The sequence below is a fragment of the Lithobates pipiens genome, unplaced genomic scaffold (assembly GCF_037356315.1).
Source record: "Lithobates pipiens isolate NorthernLeopardFrog02 unplaced genomic scaffold, aLitPip1_a1.2 Scaffold_22, whole genome shotgun sequence".
NCBI lineage: Eukaryota > Metazoa > Chordata > Amphibia > Anura > Ranidae > Lithobates > Lithobates pipiens.
In genome coordinates this window covers 81,593,418-81,613,597 of record NW_027507784.1, presented here as the reverse complement: position 1 = coordinate 81,613,597, position 20,180 = coordinate 81,593,418, and the positions used below count along the sequence as shown (strand labels likewise).

General features: G+C 45.8%; 1 protein-coding gene across 3 annotated transcripts in view; it reads right to left on the bottom strand.

The window, feature by feature from the left end:
• Positions 1-3,210: 3,210 nt before the first annotated feature.
• Positions 3,211-20,180, bottom strand: part of OBSL1 (obscurin like cytoskeletal adaptor 1) — a 183,277-nt gene continuing 166,307 nt past the window's right edge. For all 3 annotated transcript variants that reach the window (XM_077447792.1, XM_077447794.1, XM_077447793.1), the window contains 2 exons: positions 9,633-9,902; positions 3,211-7,683 (listed from right to left, as the gene is read on the bottom strand). In XM_077447792.1, coding sequence (XP_077303918.1) covers positions 7,676-7,683; positions 9,633-9,902 — 278 coding nt within the window. In that variant the 3' untranslated portion in view covers positions 3,211-7,675. The remainder of the gene's footprint in view (positions 7,684-9,632; positions 9,903-20,180) is intronic.

Genomic DNA, 20,180 nt, shown 5'->3' with positions numbered 1-20,180 from the left:
CAAAGGTACTTCCTCTAAATACATTACCATAGATTATACATTATAAAACTGCAGTGCCACCTACTGGTATAGATGGGTATAATGCATAAAGTATTGTTCACAGTACAAAAGCAACTTTACATTACTTGCTGTTGTTCTTTTAACACATTTTAGCCAAGAAGGGTGAGGCAACCTGATCTGCTAGTTTTTGGCTATATTACAGGGAATAGATGAGGACAGGAGCAAGCTTCCATTACTGAATTGTTTTTAAGGGTGCAGGGCAGAAGTTCAGGCTTTTTAGACCTTGTAATCTTCATGCTTGTTCCAGGTCAGTACCTTACTAGGCAGTGAAGTCAGGATTATGATGACAACTGAATTTGAAGTGTGATTTAAAGCATAAGACACTAAGATTTCCATTATATTCAATGGTACCCTTTCTCACCTGAGCGCATTGTTGCTTATCACTGATCACTTGAAAATGTACATGGGCTTCTTTTGGGCTAGTCTTGCGTGTTTTGGCTCCAGTTGATTTCAATGAGAGCATCTGAAAAACTCTCTTAACCACTTCCCACCCGGCCAATGCACATATACGGCCGGGTGGGAGCCGCCTACTCCTGATAGGACGTTCAGGAACGTCATTCAGGAGTAGCAGGATCGCGCGCGCGCGCGCCCGCGCAGCGGCGCGATCCCGATGCGCCCGTGTCACCCGGACACGGCGCATCTCAGATCGGCAGGAGGGCTCTGTGATTGGCCCTCCTGATCACATGACGGCCGTGTCCAATCACGGCCGTCATGTGATGTAAACAAACAGCCGGTTGCTAGGCAATCGGCTCCTCCTCTCCTCACACAGAAGTCATCGCTGTGGAGAGGAGAGCAGATCGCTGCAGCCGGCTGCTGATCAGTGAGTATGAGCTGCTTTTTACAGCTTTTTACTCACTGATCACCAGTCTAGTGTACACAGTAAACACACCACACAGTAAACACATCACACAGTATAAACACAATGTCCCCACACATGTCCCCAAAACATACATGTCCCCAAATAATAAAAACACATGTCCCTAATAATAAAAACATGTCCCCCACATATGTCCCACTAAAATCACATGTCCCAATGATTATCTGCACACATATGTACGTGATCACCTGCACACATATGTACATGATCATTTGCTTACATATGTCCGTGATCACACAAACCAATTATTATACACTTAACGGATTTTTTTTTACCAAAAACATGTAGCAGAATACATTTTGGCTTAAATTTATGACAAAATTTGATTTTATTGGATTTTTATTGAAGTAGAAAAAAGAAAATATTGTTTTTTTTTTCCAAATTTCCGCTTTTTTGCGCTTATATCGCAAAAAATAAAAAACGGAGTCGTGAATAAATACCACCAAAATAAAGCTCTATTTGTGCGAACAAAATGATAAAAATTTCATTTGGGTACAGTGTAGCATGACCGCGCAATTGTCACTGAAAGCGCTAGAGCGCTGAAAGCTGAAAATTGGGCTGGGAAGGAAGGGGGCGAAAGTGCCCTGTATTGAAGTGGTTAAGAACCTGCATTTTCTTGCCTAGCAGTGGCTAAAAATATTTTGAAAAGTCTAAAAGGTGTGCAAAAATGACTGCTTAAAGCAGTAGTTATGCCCACTTTCTTGATTTTACCTACAGGTAAGCCTATAATAAGGCTTACCTGTATGTAAAATGAATGTTTCCTTAACACTGTGATGATGCATACAGTACTAGCACATTATGGCATTGTCTTACAGGTGTGTTTTTTTTACTGCAGCTGTTTACTACTGCTTTCAAAATGCTTCAAAAACAACCAAAGACACTTAAAGGGTAAGTTCACCTTTGTACACTTTTTGTTCCTCTAAATTCCAGCTCCCCTATGCACTAATATAGCATTCATACACCTGGTAATGGGTGGGTGGATGATGCAGGTTGTGTGCTAATGAGGTCAGCTGGTCAACTCCTTCCTGTGTCATGACCTAAAGTCTGATCAGGAAGAAAGACATTACAAATGGAAACATCTGGAAACATGGATTACCACAAGAAAAGTAAGTGGCTGTAGATTTAATGGAAAGCTTTGATATTTTTGCAAAAAAAGTACATGAATGCTATATTGGTGCATAGGGGAGCTGGAATTAGAAAAAGTGTACAAAGGTGAAGTTACAGTACCCTTTAATTTAAGTGAAGTTGGGACCTAAGCAGAGAAGAGCTGTAATTTCAGAGTCTGAATTGTGAACTCTGGAGATGAATTTCTACACAATGGGGGTGATTTACTAAAACCAATGCACAGGAAATCTGGTGCAGCTGTGCATAGTAACCAATCAGCTTCTATCTTCAGCTTGTTCAATTAAGTTTTGACAATACCTAGAAGCTTCTATGCACAGCTGCACCAGATTCTATGTGCACCAGTTTTAGTAAATCCCCCTAAATGTCTGCATCTATATATTGTTTTAAAGCTCCTTTGCAGCTTGTTATGAACATGCATATGTACATAGTCTGGGCACAGGTGCATTTTAACCTCTTCAAGGTGAAAAAAACTCACTGGGGGGTAAAGAGTACTTCTAATGTCCCGTACATATGATTGGATTTTCCAACAACAAATGTTGGATGTGAGCTTGTTGGCGGAAAGTCTGACCATGTGTATGCTCCATAAAACATTTGTTGTTGGACTTTCTGCCAACAAATGTTGGCTAGCAGGTTCTCAAATTTTCCACCAACAAACGTTTGTTGTCTGACTTTCCAATCGTGTGTACACAAGTCCGTCGGACAAAAGTCCATGCATGCTCGGAATCAAGTACGAGCGGAGATATAACTAGCGTTCTTAATGGAGATATCACGTACATCATGTACGTCACTATGTAATTGTTGGCTAACATTTGTGTGACCGTGTGTATGCAAGACAAGTTGGAGCCAACAACCTTCGAACAAAAATCAACGGTTTTGTTGTCGGAAAGTCAGATCGTGTGTACAGGGCATAAGAGCCCAAAAGGCTAATTATCACCCCCGAGAATAGCCCTAAGCAGCCCAATCCTCTTGGAAATGTGAGATCAGACCAGGTGTATGATCAAATAGTTAACAGACATTCATGGTACTAAAACCAATTTCTATCAATTTGGTTTTCGGGATTCTGAGAATAATTCTGATAATTTTGCAGTACTGCACTCAATAATGAACACGTTTTGATTGTTGAGAAAGTAAAAAAACAAACACGGAGGGCAGAGTGAGAGGTTTATTAGCATAGGCAGAAGAGACATGAATATAGGCAGAAAATGTGAGATGAGTAATGGGGTATGGTCACTGGGGGGGATGCACATCTCATCCGTTTAGCAGTACACGGAATCACATCAAACATTCCTCATATTCGCAAACATACCTACGTCTCCGAAACCAGCTCTTTTTCCATGTCTAAATACCATTCTGCACTTTCCAGTACGAAACCTAACAAAATAAATACTCAAATTCCAGCTCATTCATACACTTCCACTTTCCAATGCGTAGTTTATCCCTGGACATTATCTAAACAGCAACCACTAAAAGAGGGGGTCGCTAAACTGGATGGAAGTATGACATAAAAAGGGTGATGAGACTGTGGCTGTAAGGATGAGACTGTGGCTGTAAAATATTGGTAAGTTAAATGTCTAACTTGCCTTTTTTTTGATATCTTGGGGAACAAGATAGTTACATGGGCATTTCCAAAAAGTGAAAAGTTATGGAGGTTCCCAATCTTTGCATGAGGGCAATACAAAACAGGCTCCACCCACTTCAAGACACGTCTAAACTACATTCCAATGTGGATTGTATTTGCTTAATGCCTTAGTGCCCAACCCATGGGTAGAATCCTGAAGGGGCTCCAAAATAATATAATATATTTTCGGTGAATAGTTAGAAATTATGTTCCTTCAATGAGTTTCTCTTGAGAAACACATTTACTGGGGTCAAGAGACAAAGATCATTTCCAAGTTAGGATCTCAAAAATAGAGCATTGAAACTGGGAGCCACAAGCTAAAGGCTTTGCACTACCTGCTTAACAGAACCACTTAATAATACTAGAACTGGATAACCCAGTGTCCTCCAGATATTGAAGAGTATCAACCTCCCAATTCAGCTGCTGTACAATATGGACTTCATTGGAGCCTATCACCTCCCTCCATTTCTGACTTCAAACAATATAGTCACTGGCACTATAATGTAATTTAAATATTATCTCTTGCTGCAAACATGATTACTTTGATAGATTGATCAGCTATCCAAGTCCAAACAACTTTATGATCCACACATCCTGTATTGATGTAAATTTAACTCTGGTTCTTATAGGTTCCCATCCTTGGTTTCTTGCACCATTTTTAAAAAAATATTTGATTCACATTTTGTGTAGCTATTTTGTAACGGGAAAGCCATGAGGAACATTGGACCTTGACATTTCGAAATTGTTTAACAGCAAAGACGTACTGGTAGTTGATTACGGTCAGGAGGACAGTTGAATACTATTGACTTCTTTTGCAGTAAGGTCATCAGTACGAAGACAAGTATTGTGGTAACCTAAAAAAATGGCAGCTCTTACTAAGGGTGGGCATACTTCCAAGAATAGTATGTGTTGCCTACATATGAGGTTGGAAGCTATTTTGTTGAGTTAACTAATATCAACAAAATGGATAATAATAAAAACTATTAGTAGAGATAAGTTTTCCCAATTACTGGTCTTGCCCAATGAATACCTTGAATAAACAGTTTCAGTGATAATATTAGGCTTTTCTTAATGTGTCTAAAAAAGGCCTGTATTACTCCACAGCCACCAATCCATATGTAAACCATCCATAAAAAAATACCATGCTGTCATGAGTATGTAACGCTCTTGATCCTTCATAACTGTTGGTCTGATTCCAGCATCCTGGTTTTGGCTGTGATACATTCTCCCTGTCTGTTTTCCCCCTGCAAGGTGATTAATGTGACCAGTCTATGGGTGGAAACCAAACCTGATTTAAGCCAGCCAAGCCTGCAGTCTCATGCATGTGATGGCATGTGTAATACATGCTTAACCTCTCTGTCTGTCTGTCTTGCTCTGCTGTTTGGGTCCCCTGTTTATGACCTCGGATCAGATATCGACTACTCTCTGAACTCTGCCTGCCTTTTGACTATGGATTAGAACCTGACTACTCTAAACCTTATCAGCTTTGTACCCGGACTGTCATTGAACCACGCAGCCTTTCTGCCAACTGCAAGTATCTGTTTGCTTTGCTCAGTTGGCGCCTGCCCCGGGATGGTGGCCAGGCACTATAGCACTGCTTGCTTTAGGGGAAAGGGGGCTGCTATAGGTGAAGAACACAAAAGCTAGCTATAGTGTCTGACCATCTGCATTAGAGGTAAGCACAACAAATGCAACCACATAATACCTATTGAAGTCATGATGGCACGACAAAGTGCAGCATCGTATAAGTAGGAACTAACATTTTGGTGCCCTACAGGGTTCCTTCCTCAAGATGACACTTTATAGATCCTTACTGGGAAACTGGGTAACCCAATTTCCTCCCAGTCTAGTTGCTGTACAACATGGAAAAATTTAGGTCTATCATCTCCCTCCATTTCTTGACTTCAAACACTACAGATACATGTACTATAACGCAATTGAAATATTATCTGCTTCTGAAAACGTGATTACTTTGATATCTTTATCAGCTATCCAAGATCAAACCACTTTATGAGCCACACATTTTTATATCCCAAGTTTACAATAGGCATACTAACCCAAGCCTAAGGCAGCCTGGAATATTAATAAGTAATCTTGGTGGTAGGTAAGCAACTATAGCTGTGAGGGCGATCCAGACTTTTTACATTTATGTTCCACTTAAGGCCTTCACGAACAGGAGCATAAAGAGGTATGAGGGACTTTGACTATTGCTATCAATGCTAAGGATGATGTTATAGCAGGAGATTACAGAAGCAATTAACCCAAAAGCATTTATCCCAGGACCACTAATTTAAGAGGAACTTAAAATGACCTGCAGGAAGATGGAGCTTCTATTGTGTGGCTGTAAAGTAAGTCATATTTCAGGCACCTGGTGCTCTAAGAGTTTAGGAGCCCCACTGATTTGGAGAGGTGGACATCAACTTTCATGCGATCAATGTGATCCTAAATATGCATGGTCAGATCAAAAACTATATACAACAATATGTCTAACCCAGTGTTTCTGAACCTTTTTTTCAGTCTCGAGGAACCCCATTCTAAAATGTAAAAAACTATTCTAATAGTTTTACATAATGCAGCAAAATCCACACATGTAGGACACCGAACTTTAGAGGTGATTAATTCCTCCAAAACAAATACACCTTTGCACACTGATACTGACTAGTATTTCAATGTTTCTCTTCTTCCTCAGCTTCTCTCCATCACTCAACTAATGTGATCCCAGGGCTGATGGAGTGGGGCAGGGGAGGGGCAACAAGGATGCTATGCAGGCACCCAATGTCCTCCTTATCAACTGGTGACATCATTGGTTGTTAGAGCGCCAGCATCTAGAAGGTCGTGATGGTGTACAATGAAAACCTGTAGCTTTTTGTAGCTTTGATCCACCACTGGCTTGTGTACAATTTATGGGCAATTTTTAGGCATTTTGCCAAGGCGCTCCTGAAGAAACCTGAAGGCACTGAGCACCCTGGTTAGAAAAGGCTTGTCTAACCCCAATCTATGCAGCCCTGGTCCTGATCCTAAACCTACCATTTTTGCCCAAACGGTTAAAACATCCAGGCACATTCTCACAATAAGGAACTCTCAGGGATAATTAAACACATGCACTATTAACACACTCAAGCTTTCATTCCAGGCAAATTGTGCAACGTTGTAGTTGAAACCTTCCAGCTGTTCTTTGAGATCTGTATTGGGGTCACCAAGGGTTCTACCATTTTAAAATTCCTTCTATTTCCAGTTAAAATGGACTTTGAGCTTGGGGCCTTTAGATTGCACATTGACCTAGTCTACAAGTGGTCAGAAGGTATATTAGTAGACATGAACTTCTGGGCTTTTAAGTACAAACCTGGAAAACATTGCAACCTCTACCTTTCTCCTCCCTTTAGCACATTTCCTCTTTTATGTTTCCACACCCCTAAATAAAGATGTGCAGTATAGAAATTATGAATCTAAGGCTGCTGGTGCTCAATTACTCATCAAAGGAACACATGGAGTGAACTTTCTCTTTAGAAATCTGATTTAGAGGATTTAAATGTATTGTATGAAGTGGGGGGTTATGGTTGGGTCCCAAAGTTCCATTCTGGCACTGCCCATCCTAATACTTCTACTCTTCTAGTACTTGTCAGTCTCACTCAATTCATTCTCAATCACATTCCAACAATTCCTCCTTGTCACTTGCCACTCCACTAGGCTGGGCACTTTTCTGGCTAAACCTCTCCAACCCTGTGCTTTGTTCAGAGTCTGGTAGGCAGGAGGGCAGAATGATAATAAATAAATAATAGGAGCGGAGGGTGGAAGGGTTTATAACCCGTGTCTAATGGCTTATAAAAAGCTTTGCTTAAACCAAACCCTCATCCTGGTCTCTGGGATGAGCGCAGCTCAACCTTAAGCGAGACTGGGGACAAATGAAGACAAATGAAAGGTCAGGGGTGGCATCTACCCAGGAAGAAAAGACATTGCTGGCTCCTGCAGGCTGTGGCTGATGCAAGCAGCTCTTCCTATTGTTCTGTGGACAAAAAAACAAATATACTGTTAGGTTGTAATTACCGTATGATGTATTATGCTTTTGCTAGGATTCTTGAAGACCAGCCTAGACACAGCTGAAATTATAAAAGAACCAATGGAAACTATGGTGGTTTAAATTATTTCTATTATAAATATTTTTTTAAATAGCTAGACCTACCTTTCTGAGCAATAATTATAATGTAGCATGAAGAATGGTCAGGGTCTGCACCTTAATAACTAAACAAAAAATAGATGTAACCGCTGTACATTCCTTTTAAAGTATAACGATTGTACAGACTTACTTACCAAAAATTGTATAAACTCCTTAATGCCAGTTGTGCACACATACAGTATATTTTCAAAAGTATTAGGACGCCTGCCTTTACATGCACGTGAACTTTAATGGAATCCCAGTCTTAGTCCGTAGGGCTTAATATTGAATTGGCCCGCCCTTTGCAGCTATAACAGCTTCATCTTTGAAGGCTGTCCACAAGGTTCAGGAGTGTGTCTATGGGAATGTTTGACCATTCTTCCAGAAGCGCATTTGTGAGGTCAGGCACTGTTGGACGAGAAGGCCTGGCTCGCAGTCTCCACTCTAATTCCTCCCAAAAGGTGTTCTATCGGCTTGAGGTCAAGCCAGTCAAGTTCATCCACCCCAAACTCGCTCATCCATGTCTTTATAGACCTTGCTTTTTGCACTGGTGCGCAGTCATGTTGGAATAGGAAGGGGCCACCCCCAAACTGTTCCCACAAAGTTGAGACCATGAAATTGTCTTGGTATGCTGACGCCTTAAGAGTTCCCTTCAATGGAACTAAGGGGCCAAGCCCAACCCCTGAAAAACAATCCCACACCAAAATCCCCCCTCCACAAAATGGTTTGGACCAGTGCACAAAGCAAGGTCCATAAAGACATGGATGAGTGAGTTTGGGATGGAGGAACATGACTAACCTGCACAGAGACTTCACGGGACTGTTTAGACCCATAGTTTCATAGTTTAGTAAGGTTGAATAAAGACACCAGTCCATCCTGAGCAAGTGTCTACAATTGTCCCTATAACTGTACATTGCATGCTCACATCAGTCCCTACCCTCAATGAGCCTACAATCCAAGGTCCCCATACATATACTAGGGCCAATTTTTGGACAGAAGCAAATTAACCTACCTGCATGTCTTTGGATTGTGGGAGGAAACCAGAATACCCAGGGGAAACCCACGCAGGCACAGGGAGAACATGCAAACTCCAGGCAGGTAGTGTCGTGGTTGGGATTCGAACCAGCAACCCTTTTTACTGCCAGGTGAGAGTGCTAACCACTACACCACTGTGCCGCCTGATATAACCCTGATATCTCACCAAAGACTTCCCCAACAGCGTTGTGAAAAAATGAAAAAAAAAATATTAAAAAAAATTATAAAACAAATGATAAAAAAAAAAGTGTAAGAATTCAGACTAAAATTTCTAATCAAACCAAAAAGCCACCCCCATAAGTCAGCACAAGCTTACTAATACAGAATATGAGAAGCTCACAGTGTGCAGTGAAATCAGAGTAAGCCATTTCAGTCCAGGAGAGGAGCCTGCACAACTGTGCTGAAGGTCCAAACCAATGGGGGCCAACGGAAGGGGTGCAAATGGCTGCATGGACCCAGAGAACATCAGTATGACAAGCTTGTTCTAGTCAGTTAAAAAAAATGGACAATAACTGCCTTCTGATTTCAAGGAAATTAGATAAACGGCAGTTGGTTATATTCAGTCATTTTAACAACTCTCCCTCTATAGTCAGAACTGAGTTATTGTTTATATTAGCTCAACAGATCCTTTCTTTTACTCACTCATACTGCACTGGAATAAGAAAAGTAAAATCGCCTATCTACTATAAGCAACATAGATTGTGTAAGACAACAATTCCCTTGGACATATTGATAACCAAGGCCCACCAAGTTCTCTCCATTACCTAGCACAGTGAGCCTGGCTTCTGAGCGTGCCTTGCCGGCGATAAATCTGACGGTTCCTGACAATTCAGGATACGTGTCCCTCAGGGTGAGCTTGTGCAGGTTTCCTCTGCTTTCGATGATGATATCTCCACCGTTGTGCAGTAGCACCCCATTCAGGCTCCACTGTGGAGGACGGGGGAGAGGAATGGACACCTCACACTCAAAACAAGCATCATTGGGGGCCGTCACCTTGACATCTCTCAGATTACGAATCAGCTGGATGGCCAGACCTGAAATATTTAAAAATTATTACAAATTCATATATTATTATAACAGAAAATTTGGGGCTTACAGGTTATGTTCACTTTTTCAGCCAAATTGAGATAATCACTGCGACCTGTAAGAAATTTTTTAAAGTGCCGCTCTAAGTGCCAGGAGATGCTGGTCAAGCTATCCACAACCGAAGGGGGTGCTGGCATCTGAAATGCTCTTCCCAGCAGCTTAAGAAGTTATACAATATAGAGGCGCCGCACACTGATGCCTTGTACACACGGTAGGACATTCCGACCACAAAATCCGTCTGATCTTTTCTGGCAGATTTTGTCCGAAACTGATTTTGCATACACACGGTCAGACAAAGTTGGGGGAAAATCTGATAGTTCGGAATGTGGAGATGTTTGTTGTGTACGACGGGACTACGTAGAGGCTACTAGCCAATAGCTTTTGGTCGCGTAATTTGATCTGAGCACGCGTGGCACTTTGTCCATCAGAATTCTCTACAAACAATCGGAAAAAGCCCACACCAGCACACAGACAAATAGTTTTCCCGATTTTTAGTCCGTCGGGTAGATTTGAAACATGTTCTATTTCTAGGACCGTCTGATTTTAATTTTTTTTAAACATTCGGACTAGACCACATATGATCGGATTGTCCGACGGACTGATCCCGTCAGACCTAGTCTGCCAGAAAGTCCGACCGTGTGTACACAGCTTTAGAGCCCTTTCACACTGCCAGTGCCCCGGGCGTTGGCGGTAAAGCGATGCTAGCTTTTCGGGCACTTGCGGGGTGCTTTTAACCCCCGCTAACGGCTGAAAAAAGAGTTAAAAGTGCCCGCAAAGCCCTGCTGCCGAGGAGCTTTGCAGGCACTGCAGAAAATCTTAGCCCTTGTACACACGGTTTGAGATTTTGACGGAATGTGTCCTATCGGACCGCTTTGTCGGATATTCCGGATATTCCGACTGTGTGTGGTCTCCATCAGACTGTTTCCGTCGGAATATCCGATGGACCAAGCTTTCCAACTTGTCCGTAAAATTTTCCGACAAAATGCTCCGATCGGACATACTCCGATCATGTGTAGCCTACTCCGACGGACAAAGTGCCAGGCATGCTCAGATCAAATTCCTAGACCAAAGCTATTGGCTACTAGCCTGAATGTAGTCCCGTCATAACGAAATCACCCCATCACGTTATGTACAATCGGATTTTCCGACAACTTTGTCCGACTGTGTGTATGCAACAGTTTCGGACAAAATCCGTTGTACGACCGTGTGTACAAGGGCTAATAGTGTGTATGGGGTCTTAGAGTAAACTGTCTATATCAGGGTTTCTTAACCAGTGTTCCAAGGAACCTTAGGGTTCCTCCAGAGGTTGGTAGTAGGGATCGACTGATATCGTCTTTTTGGTGCCGATACATTACCGATATTTTGGCCACCTCTCCTGCTGATAGCTGATATTTTTTGCCAATATTTTGTACATTTAAAAAACATATTTTTTACACTGCCATTTTACATTTTTTGTTGTTTTTTTATCACTGTTATTGCTGTCTAGGGATGAGCCGAACACCCCCCGGTTCGGTTCGCACCAGAACTTTCGAACGGACCCCACGTTCGTTACGAACGTTAGAACCCCATTGAAGTCTATGGGACTCGAACGTTCGAAATGGAAAGTGCTAATTTTAATGGCTAATATGCAAGATACTGTCCTAAAAAGGGTTTGGGGACCTGGCTCCTGCCCCAGGGGACATGGGTCAATGCCTAAAATGTTTTTAAAAATGGCCGTTTTTGCGGGAGCCCTGATTTTAATGATGATTAAAGTGAAAAAAAAAAGTGAAATATTCCTTTAAATATGGTGCCTGGGGGGTGTCTGTAGTATGCCTGTGAAGTGCCACGCGTTTCCCGTGTTTAAAACAGTCCCTGCACAAAATGACATTAAACGGAAATAACACCATTTAAAACTGCTTGCGGTTTTAATCTTATATCTGGTTCCTGCAATATGGTTGAAAATCATTCAGAAAAATGGCATGGGTAGCCCTCCCTGCCCATTACCAGCCTATTTGGGTCTTGTACGCATATTAAGGGGAACCCCGTACCCATATTAAAAAAAGGAAATGCGTGTGGACCCCAGGCCCTATATACTCAGAACAGCAGTATACAGGCGGTGCAAACAAGACAGGGACTGTGTAGGTTTGTTGTGTTAAGTTGAATTTGTTTGTAATTTTCAACTTGTACATTTTTAAAGTGTAGCTCCAGTCAAAAAAACTATTTTTAAGCTTTTTGGAAAACATAGGGAAGGGTTATCACCCCTGTATAATTTGTTTTGTCGTCCATCTTTTTTCATCTCACTTGCTGTTGTCTCCTTCCGTTTGCAAGTAGGAGATGTTTGTAAATTGGATGTTTGAAAGTAGGGGCCTGCCCTATATGCTCTGCAGAAATGGCGGAACAAGGTGTTGGTTTTGCCACAACATTGTAAGCCCTCAAAGTTACTCTTGGTGGGCGCTGGAGCGCTCTGCTGTGAACGATTATATCAAGAATTGTAATTACATGCCATTGTTGAACAGTGGTAGAAAAATTGACCTTTGGTGGTTGTGGTGCTGGTGCCACAACACTATAAGTCCTCACAATTACTCTGGGTGGGCACAGGAGCGGGCCTTCCTGTGAAATATTATATCAAGAATTGTAATTACATGTCCCTGTTAAACAGGGGCAGAAAAATTGGGCCGCTGGCACTGGTGTTACGACACTGCAACCTCTCCCATATACTCTAGTTTTATTGCAGGAATTAGCCCTGCTGCAAAGCATTGCATCAAAAATTGTACTTAAACGCCCCTGTTAAACAGGGGCAGAAAAATTGGGCCTTAGGCACTGGTGCTGGTGCCACCACACTCCAACCTCTGCCATATACTCTAGTTTTATTGCAGGAATTAGCCCTGCTGCAAAGCATTGCATCAAAAATTGTAATTAAATGCCCCTGTTAAACAGGGGCAGAAAAATTGGGCCTTAGGCACTGGTGCTGGTGCCACCACACTCCAACCTCTGCCATATACTCTAGTTTTATTGCAGGAATTAGCCCTGCTGCAAAGCATTGCATCAAAAATTGTAATTAAACGCCCCTGTTAAACAGGGGCAGAAAAATTGGGCCTTAGGCACTGGTGCTGGTGCCACCACACTCCAACCTCTGCCATATACTCTAGTTTTATTGCAGGAATTAGCCCTGCTGCAAAGCATTGCATCAAAAATTGTAATTAAACACCCCTGTTAAACAGGTTCAGAAAAATTGGGCCTTAGGCACTGGTGCTGGTGCCACCACACTCCAACCTCTGCCATATACTCTAGTTTTATTGCAGGAATTAGCCCTGCTGCAAAGCATTGCATCAAAAATTGTAATTAAATGCCCCTGTTAAACAGGGGCAGAAAAATTGGGCTGCTGGCATCACCCAGAACCAAAAATGTTCTTCCAACATATCAGCGGAGGAGGAAGAGGATAGACAATCAACATAACAGGACAGTCACTCAGCATCAGCATAGGCAGTCTTGAAGGGATGTGGTATTTCAAAAAAAATTAGTCGGTTACATCAGCTTCAGGTGCTTGGTAGCTGTGGGTGATCCAAGACTGATTCATCTTGATGAAGGTCAGTCGATCAACTGATTCAGTGGACAGGCGCACCCTGTGATCGGTAACAAAGCCACCAGCAGCACTGAAGGTGCGTTCTGAAAGAACGCTGGATGCAGGACAGGCCAGTAGCTCAGTTGCATACTGTGCAAGCTCTGGCCAGTGATCCATCCTCAAGACCCAGTAAGCCAGAGGATTTTCGGTGGGAAAGGTGTCCAAGTCTGACCTTGCCCCTAGGTATTCCTGCACCATGTAAATTAGACGCTGGCGATGGGTGCTGGAACCAATCATACCTTGGGGCTGCGGACTAAAAAATTGTCTGAAAGCATCAGTCAGACGGCCACCTTCTCCACCGCTCCTTCTGACTGATGCCTCAGCAACACGTTGTCCAGGACCAGGAGTTTGTGATCTCCCAGTCTCTGGGAACGCGTTGCACAGAGCTTTCTGCAAGGCCTCCCGGAGATGTCTCATCCTCTGCTCCCTCTGCGATGGCAAGATAAGGTCGGCAACCTTACCCTTGTACCGTGGATCAAGGAGAGTGGCCAGCCAGTAATGGTCCCTCTCCTTGATCCGAAGAATACGAGGATCCTTCCACAGGATTTGCAGGATCAGGGAGGCCATGCAGCGTAGGTTAGCTGAGGCATTCGGTCCGGAGTCCTCTGGGTCACTAAGGACAACATGATCCGCAGCTACCTCCTCCCAGCCACGTACAAGTCCACGTGTTTCTTGGGACTGTAAATCATCCCTATAAGACTGCTGCTGCTGATGCTGAGTGCCAGCCTCCACCTCCATGCTGACACAATCATCCTCCTCCTCCTCTTCCTCCTCCTCACCCTCTTCCTGTGTGATGGGTGGCACAGCAGGAACACTGTCTGGATAAAGGGAGCCTTGAGAGGCAAGGAAGTCCTCCTCTTCCTGCCTCTGTTCTGCCTCAAGTGCCCTGTCCATTATTCCACGCAGCGTATGCTCCAAGAGGTGGACAAGAGGTACAGTGTCACTGATGCATGCACTGTCACTGCTCACCATCCTTGTGGCCTCCTCAAACGGTGACAGGACAGTGCATGCATCCCTGATCATGCCCCACTGGCGTGGTGAGAAAAAAACGAGCTCCCCTGACCCTGTCCTGGTGCCGTAGTCGCACAGGTACTCATTGATGGCCCTCTGCTGCATGTGCAGCCGCTGCAGCATGGCCAATGTTGAGTTCCATCTGGTGGGCATGTCACATATAAGGCGGTTCTTGGGCAGGTTCAACTCCTTTTGGAGCTCAGCCAGCCGAGCACAGGCATTAAATGATCGGCGGAAATGCACACAGACTTTCCTGGCCTGCTTCAGGACATCATGTAAGCCGGGGTACCTGCCCAAGAACCGCTGCACCACCAGGTTAAGGACGTGAGCTACACAGGGCACATGGGTCAGTTGTCCCTGTCGGAGGGCGGAGAGGAGGTTGGTGCCATTGTCGCAAACCACCATTCCTGGCTTAAGCTGGCGTGGCGTCAACCACCTCTCGGCCTGCCCCTGCAGAGCTGACAAAACATCCGCCCCAGTGTGGCTCCTGTCCCCCAAACAAACCAGCGCAAGCACGGCATGGCATCGTTTTGCCTGCGTACTTGCGTAGCCCCTGGAACGCCTACGGAGCACCGCTGGTTCTGAGGACAGAGCACTGGAAGAGGCCATGGAGGAAGAAGAAGAGGAGGGGGTGGAGGAGAGAGGTGTGTCACAACCAATAGTAGCATTTTGGAGGCGTGGTGGCGGAACAACCTCCAACACTACTGCACCTTGTCCTGCATCCTTCCCAGCAGCCAGAAGAGTGACCCAATGGGCCGTGAAAGACAGGTAACGTCCCTGTCCATGCCTGCTGGACCATGAGTCAGCGGTAATATGCACCTTACCACTGACCGCCCTGTCCAGCGAGGCAAGGACATTGCCTTCCACATGCCGGTAGAGAGCCGGAATCGCCTTCCGTGAGAAAAAGTGGCGTTTGGGGACCTGCCACTGAGGAACCACACATTGTACAAACTCACGGAAGGGGGCCGAGTCTACCAACTGAAAAGGCAGCAGTTGAAGTGCTAGCAATTTAGCCAAGCTAGCATTCAACCGCTGGGCATGTGGATGGCTGGGAGTAAACTTCTTCCGCCGGTCCAGCAGCTGGGGCAGGGACATTTGCCTGCTATAATCGGATGTGGATGTACCACTAGCAGAGTTCCCGGAAGCACTTGGCTGTGACACACCTAATTCTACACCTTCATTCCTCTCAGAGCAGGTTTCAGAGAGGACTGAAGGTCTAGTGGGGTTGGAGATGCCAGCTGATGAGGAGCAAGGAGAGGTCCGCTTTGTTCTTTGGTGTGGGTCTTTGAGGTACGCTTGCCAACGAGCTGCATGGCAGGTCAACATATGTCTGGTCAAGCATGTGGTGCCCAAGCGGCTGATGTTTTGGCCACGTGAGATACGCTTGAGACATATGTTGCAAATAGCAGCGGTGGTGCGATCTGATGCACACGTCTCAAAAAAGGCCCACACCAAAGAACTTTTAGAATAACGCGCAGAGGAAGCGCTCTGCGCAGGCGGAGCTCTGCGGTGTGATTCAGTCGGTGTGCTGCCCCTAAGCTGGCCCCCGGAGGGCATCCTGCCTCGTTGGACATGTGCCTCCTCCTCCTCATTCTCCTCCTCCTCCCTCCTTCCAGGCACCCACGTGGAGTCAGTGCCCTCATCATCCCCTCCCTCTTCATCGCTGTAGCAAACCTGGCAGTATGCTGCAGCTTGTGGAACATGACTGCCAGATTGCTGTCCTTCTTGAGCATCCCCTCTCTCTGCGCTCACGCTACTGCCTTCCTCTAGCTGAGTGTCATCATCAGAGCCCACCAAACACTGGGCATCCTCCTGGAGCATGTACCCAACACTGTGCTCAAAGAGTTCAGGAGACTCCTCAGGAGGACGTGGTGGGTCTAGGGAAGGAGTCACTGATGATGACATTGAGAGGAGGGAAGACGATGTGTTGGCAGCTGCTTTGCTACTACCCTGAGACTGGGTGAGAGATGATGAGGAGGATGAAGAGGGCTTGGTCATCCACTCTACCAAGTCGTTGGCATGTTGCGGTTCAACATGTCCAGCTGCAGAAAAGAAGGACAAGCATGTCCCATGGCCACGTGCTGATGACAATGCACCGCGTCCACGACCAGCACTGTTGTCTCTAGACACAGAGCCTGCTTGCCCTCTTTTATCGGCTCGCGCCTGTCTGCCTCTCCTTGCTGGCCTTCCAGACATGGTAATGGCCTGAAGGGAGTTGGGTAAAACAGTAGTTGGGTAGTTTATATTGTGCTGGAGGTACACAACACCCACTAACTCCTGCAGATGCCTTTTTTATAGAACAGCAGAGATAAAGGGGTATATACAGATGTATACTGTGCTGTGCTGGAAGCACACACAACTTCCAATAACTCCTGCAGATGGCAATTGGGCCCAAATAGAGAACAGCTATGTAGGTGGATTATAGCGGTATTTACTGGGTACAGAGCACGCAGACAGCACACACTATCTCCTGACACTACTGACTGCAAGCTCTATTATTAAAGATGGACCACTAGCTATATAGGTGAGGTGAATATCACGGTGTATACTGCGGTCAGGGCACGCAGACAATAACCAGAAAACAGCAGAGTTAAAGGGGTATATACAGATGTATACTGTGCTGTGCTGGAAGCACACACAACTTCCAATAACTCCTGCAGATGGCAATTGGGCTCAAATAGAGAACAGCTATGTAGGTGGATTATAGCGGTATGTACTGGGTACAGAGCACGCAGACAGCACGCACTATCTCCTGGCACTACTGACTGCAAGCTCTATTATTAAAGCTAGATCACTAGCTATATAGGTGAGGTGAATATAGTGGTGTATACTGCGGTCAGGGCACAGACAGTAACCACTACACAAGAGCAAGATAGGAAATCAGCCAAAAACGATCGGTGTGTAACTGTGTTGAAGGTACACAGAACACCCACTGCTTCAGATGCCAACACACTACACGAGGCCGCCTCAAAGGCGGCCTTATATAGTGTGGGGCGTGCACTACATAGCCTGAGCTATGATTGGCCACAGGCAGGATGCCTGTGGCCAATCATGGCTCTCCTCGCTGCTGGCGCTGCGATTGGCCAAGCATGCGGGGTCACAGTGCATGCTTGGCCAATCACGAGCCAGCAATGCACTGCGCCACCGCAGTGCATTGTGGTCCGCGCGCGCCACACGAATTTTGACGCGAACGGACCAAGAGTTCGGATTTCGCCGAACGCCCGAACAGCCAATGTTCGAGTCGAACGTACGTTCGACTCGAACACGAAGCTCATCCCTATTGCTGTCACAAGGAATGTAAAAATCCCATGTGACAGTAATCGGCATGTGAGAGGTACTCTTTATGGAGGGATCGGGGATCTATAAGACCCCTCCTCTGCACTTCAAAGTATTAAAAACGTCAAGATTTGTGTTTTTGAATACTTTATTTTTTAAATCTGGCGCCTTTAAGATGCCAGTAATTCGGCAAGTGATGTCATGACATCACTTCCGGCTTACTAGATCCGAGACCCGAACAGCACATCGGCATTGTTCCGGTCTTCGGACAGTAGGTGGACGTGGCGGCTGGTTGCTCGTGCCTCCCGGTGGGACGGGAGAGCCCAGACAAGCGGTAGAATGTGGTAGGAGGGGGGAATGTCCCGTCACGCTGCTTGTAATAACAGCCGAGCGGCTGCAGAGCCTCTGACTGAAGTGTCCTGGCGGGGGGGGGGGGGGCTGTCCTTCTGTCAGAACACAATAGCTCAGCAGGGGAGAGCGCTGCACTAACAATGGATTGTTAGTACAGCTGTGTTGAACAAAAAAAAACTAGTATGGAGGAAGGTGCTCTGGTCTGATGAGACTAAAATTGAACTTTTTGGCCATCAAAGAAAACGCTATGTCTGGCGCAAACCCAACACATCACATAAAGAACACCATCCCCACAGTGAAACATGGTGGTGGCAGCATCATGCTGTGGGGATGTTTTTCAGCAGTCAGGACAGAGAAACTGGTCAGAGTTAAGGAAAAGATGGATGGTGCTAAATACAGGGATATTCTTGAGCAAAACCTTTAAAACTCTGTGTGTGATTTGAGGCTAGGACGGAGGTTCACCTTCCAGCAGACCCCAAACACACTGCTAAAGCAACACTTGAGTGGTTTAAGAGGAAACATGTAGGGGGCGTGGCCTGCTGCTGCATGGAGTAGGACGCACTCTCCATGAGCTCCGGCTGATATACATCCGTTATTCTATCCTGTTGGGCTGATCTTCGCCGCTAACAAGGCATAACCTTCGCCCCTTCCCGGGAGTGTGTCCCGCACGAATGTCCCCGCCGAAGAAGTCCCAGAGCGCGGTTGCCAGGCTCGGTAAGTTCCGAGCCGATGCTCCGGACCACGTGGAGGAAGATGGAGCCGCGCCGAGCCCAGCCGCGGAGAGCTCCTCTACTGATGACACAGCTCGCATCCTCGAGGCGGTCAATCTCTGCCGCACATCCCTTACCTCCAGGATAGAGGAGGTTAAGGTTGACATCTCTCTTATACGCCAGGACCTGCACAAATTGAGAGAGCGAGTGGGGGAGACTGAGCGCAGAATTGGGCAAGTGGAGGATGATATTCCCCCCCTGCAAGTTACTACTGAAAGGCTACAGCACCAACTGAATACGGTCCTGAGCAAACAGGATGAGCTTGAAAATAGAATGCGCCGCTGCAATCTCCGCTTCGTTGGACTGCCTGAAAAAGTGGAGGGCTCTGACCCCCCTGCTTTCCTTGAACGCTTTCTGATTACTAACTTTGGCCGCGAGGCCTTCTCCTCCACGTTTGCGGTCGAGCGCGCTCACCGCCTGGCCTCACGACCTCCACCTCCGGGCGCCCCACCGCGCACTTTCATCGCAAAAATGTTGAATTATCGAGACCGTGATGCGGTTCTGCGTCTCACTCGCGAGAAAGGCAACATCCCATACGAGGACAAGCGCATAGCGGTGTTCCCGGATTTCTCCGCTGAGATTCAGAAGAGGAGAGCTAGATTCACAGAGGCCAAGCGTCAGCTCCGCATCCGTCACCTGGCTTACGCGATGATGTTCCCTGCTCGGCTCCATGTTATCCGCGACGGCAAGACCCACTTCTTTGAGGACCCCGCTGCTGTGCTATCCTGGCTTGAACAACGCCCGGACGACGCTCCTGCTTGATCCTGCTGGTTCCCCTGTTGTCTTAAGTTCGCCCTGTTTCTTGCTACTGTGTCGGGGGGACCGTGAGTAACTTTGCCTCTTAGCGGCCCCCTGTCTGGTTTGCTGTGTATTTTACCCGCATTGCCGGTCCAGTGAGGGTACTGTTTTGCTACACGTTAGCATGCTTAGTTTTGGTTTGTTGTTCCACATTAATTAATTTCTCCATGTCTGTACTTATTCATTTATGTCTGTCAGTTGCTCTACTGTCTAACCGTTTATTTCAGGTGAAGTTCACGTTGCTTATGGGTTCCCTTGTTCATGTGGGAGAGTGGCTCCTCCTTTCCCTTCTATGGTATTTCTTATTGCATTCTACTTTGTTTTGTTCTTCTGGTGGGTGTGGGGACTGTGCCCGTGGCGGGTGGGGGGTGCCCCGTCGCCCGCTATGCCGCCCTCTGTGGGGGCTCTTCCCCTGGTAT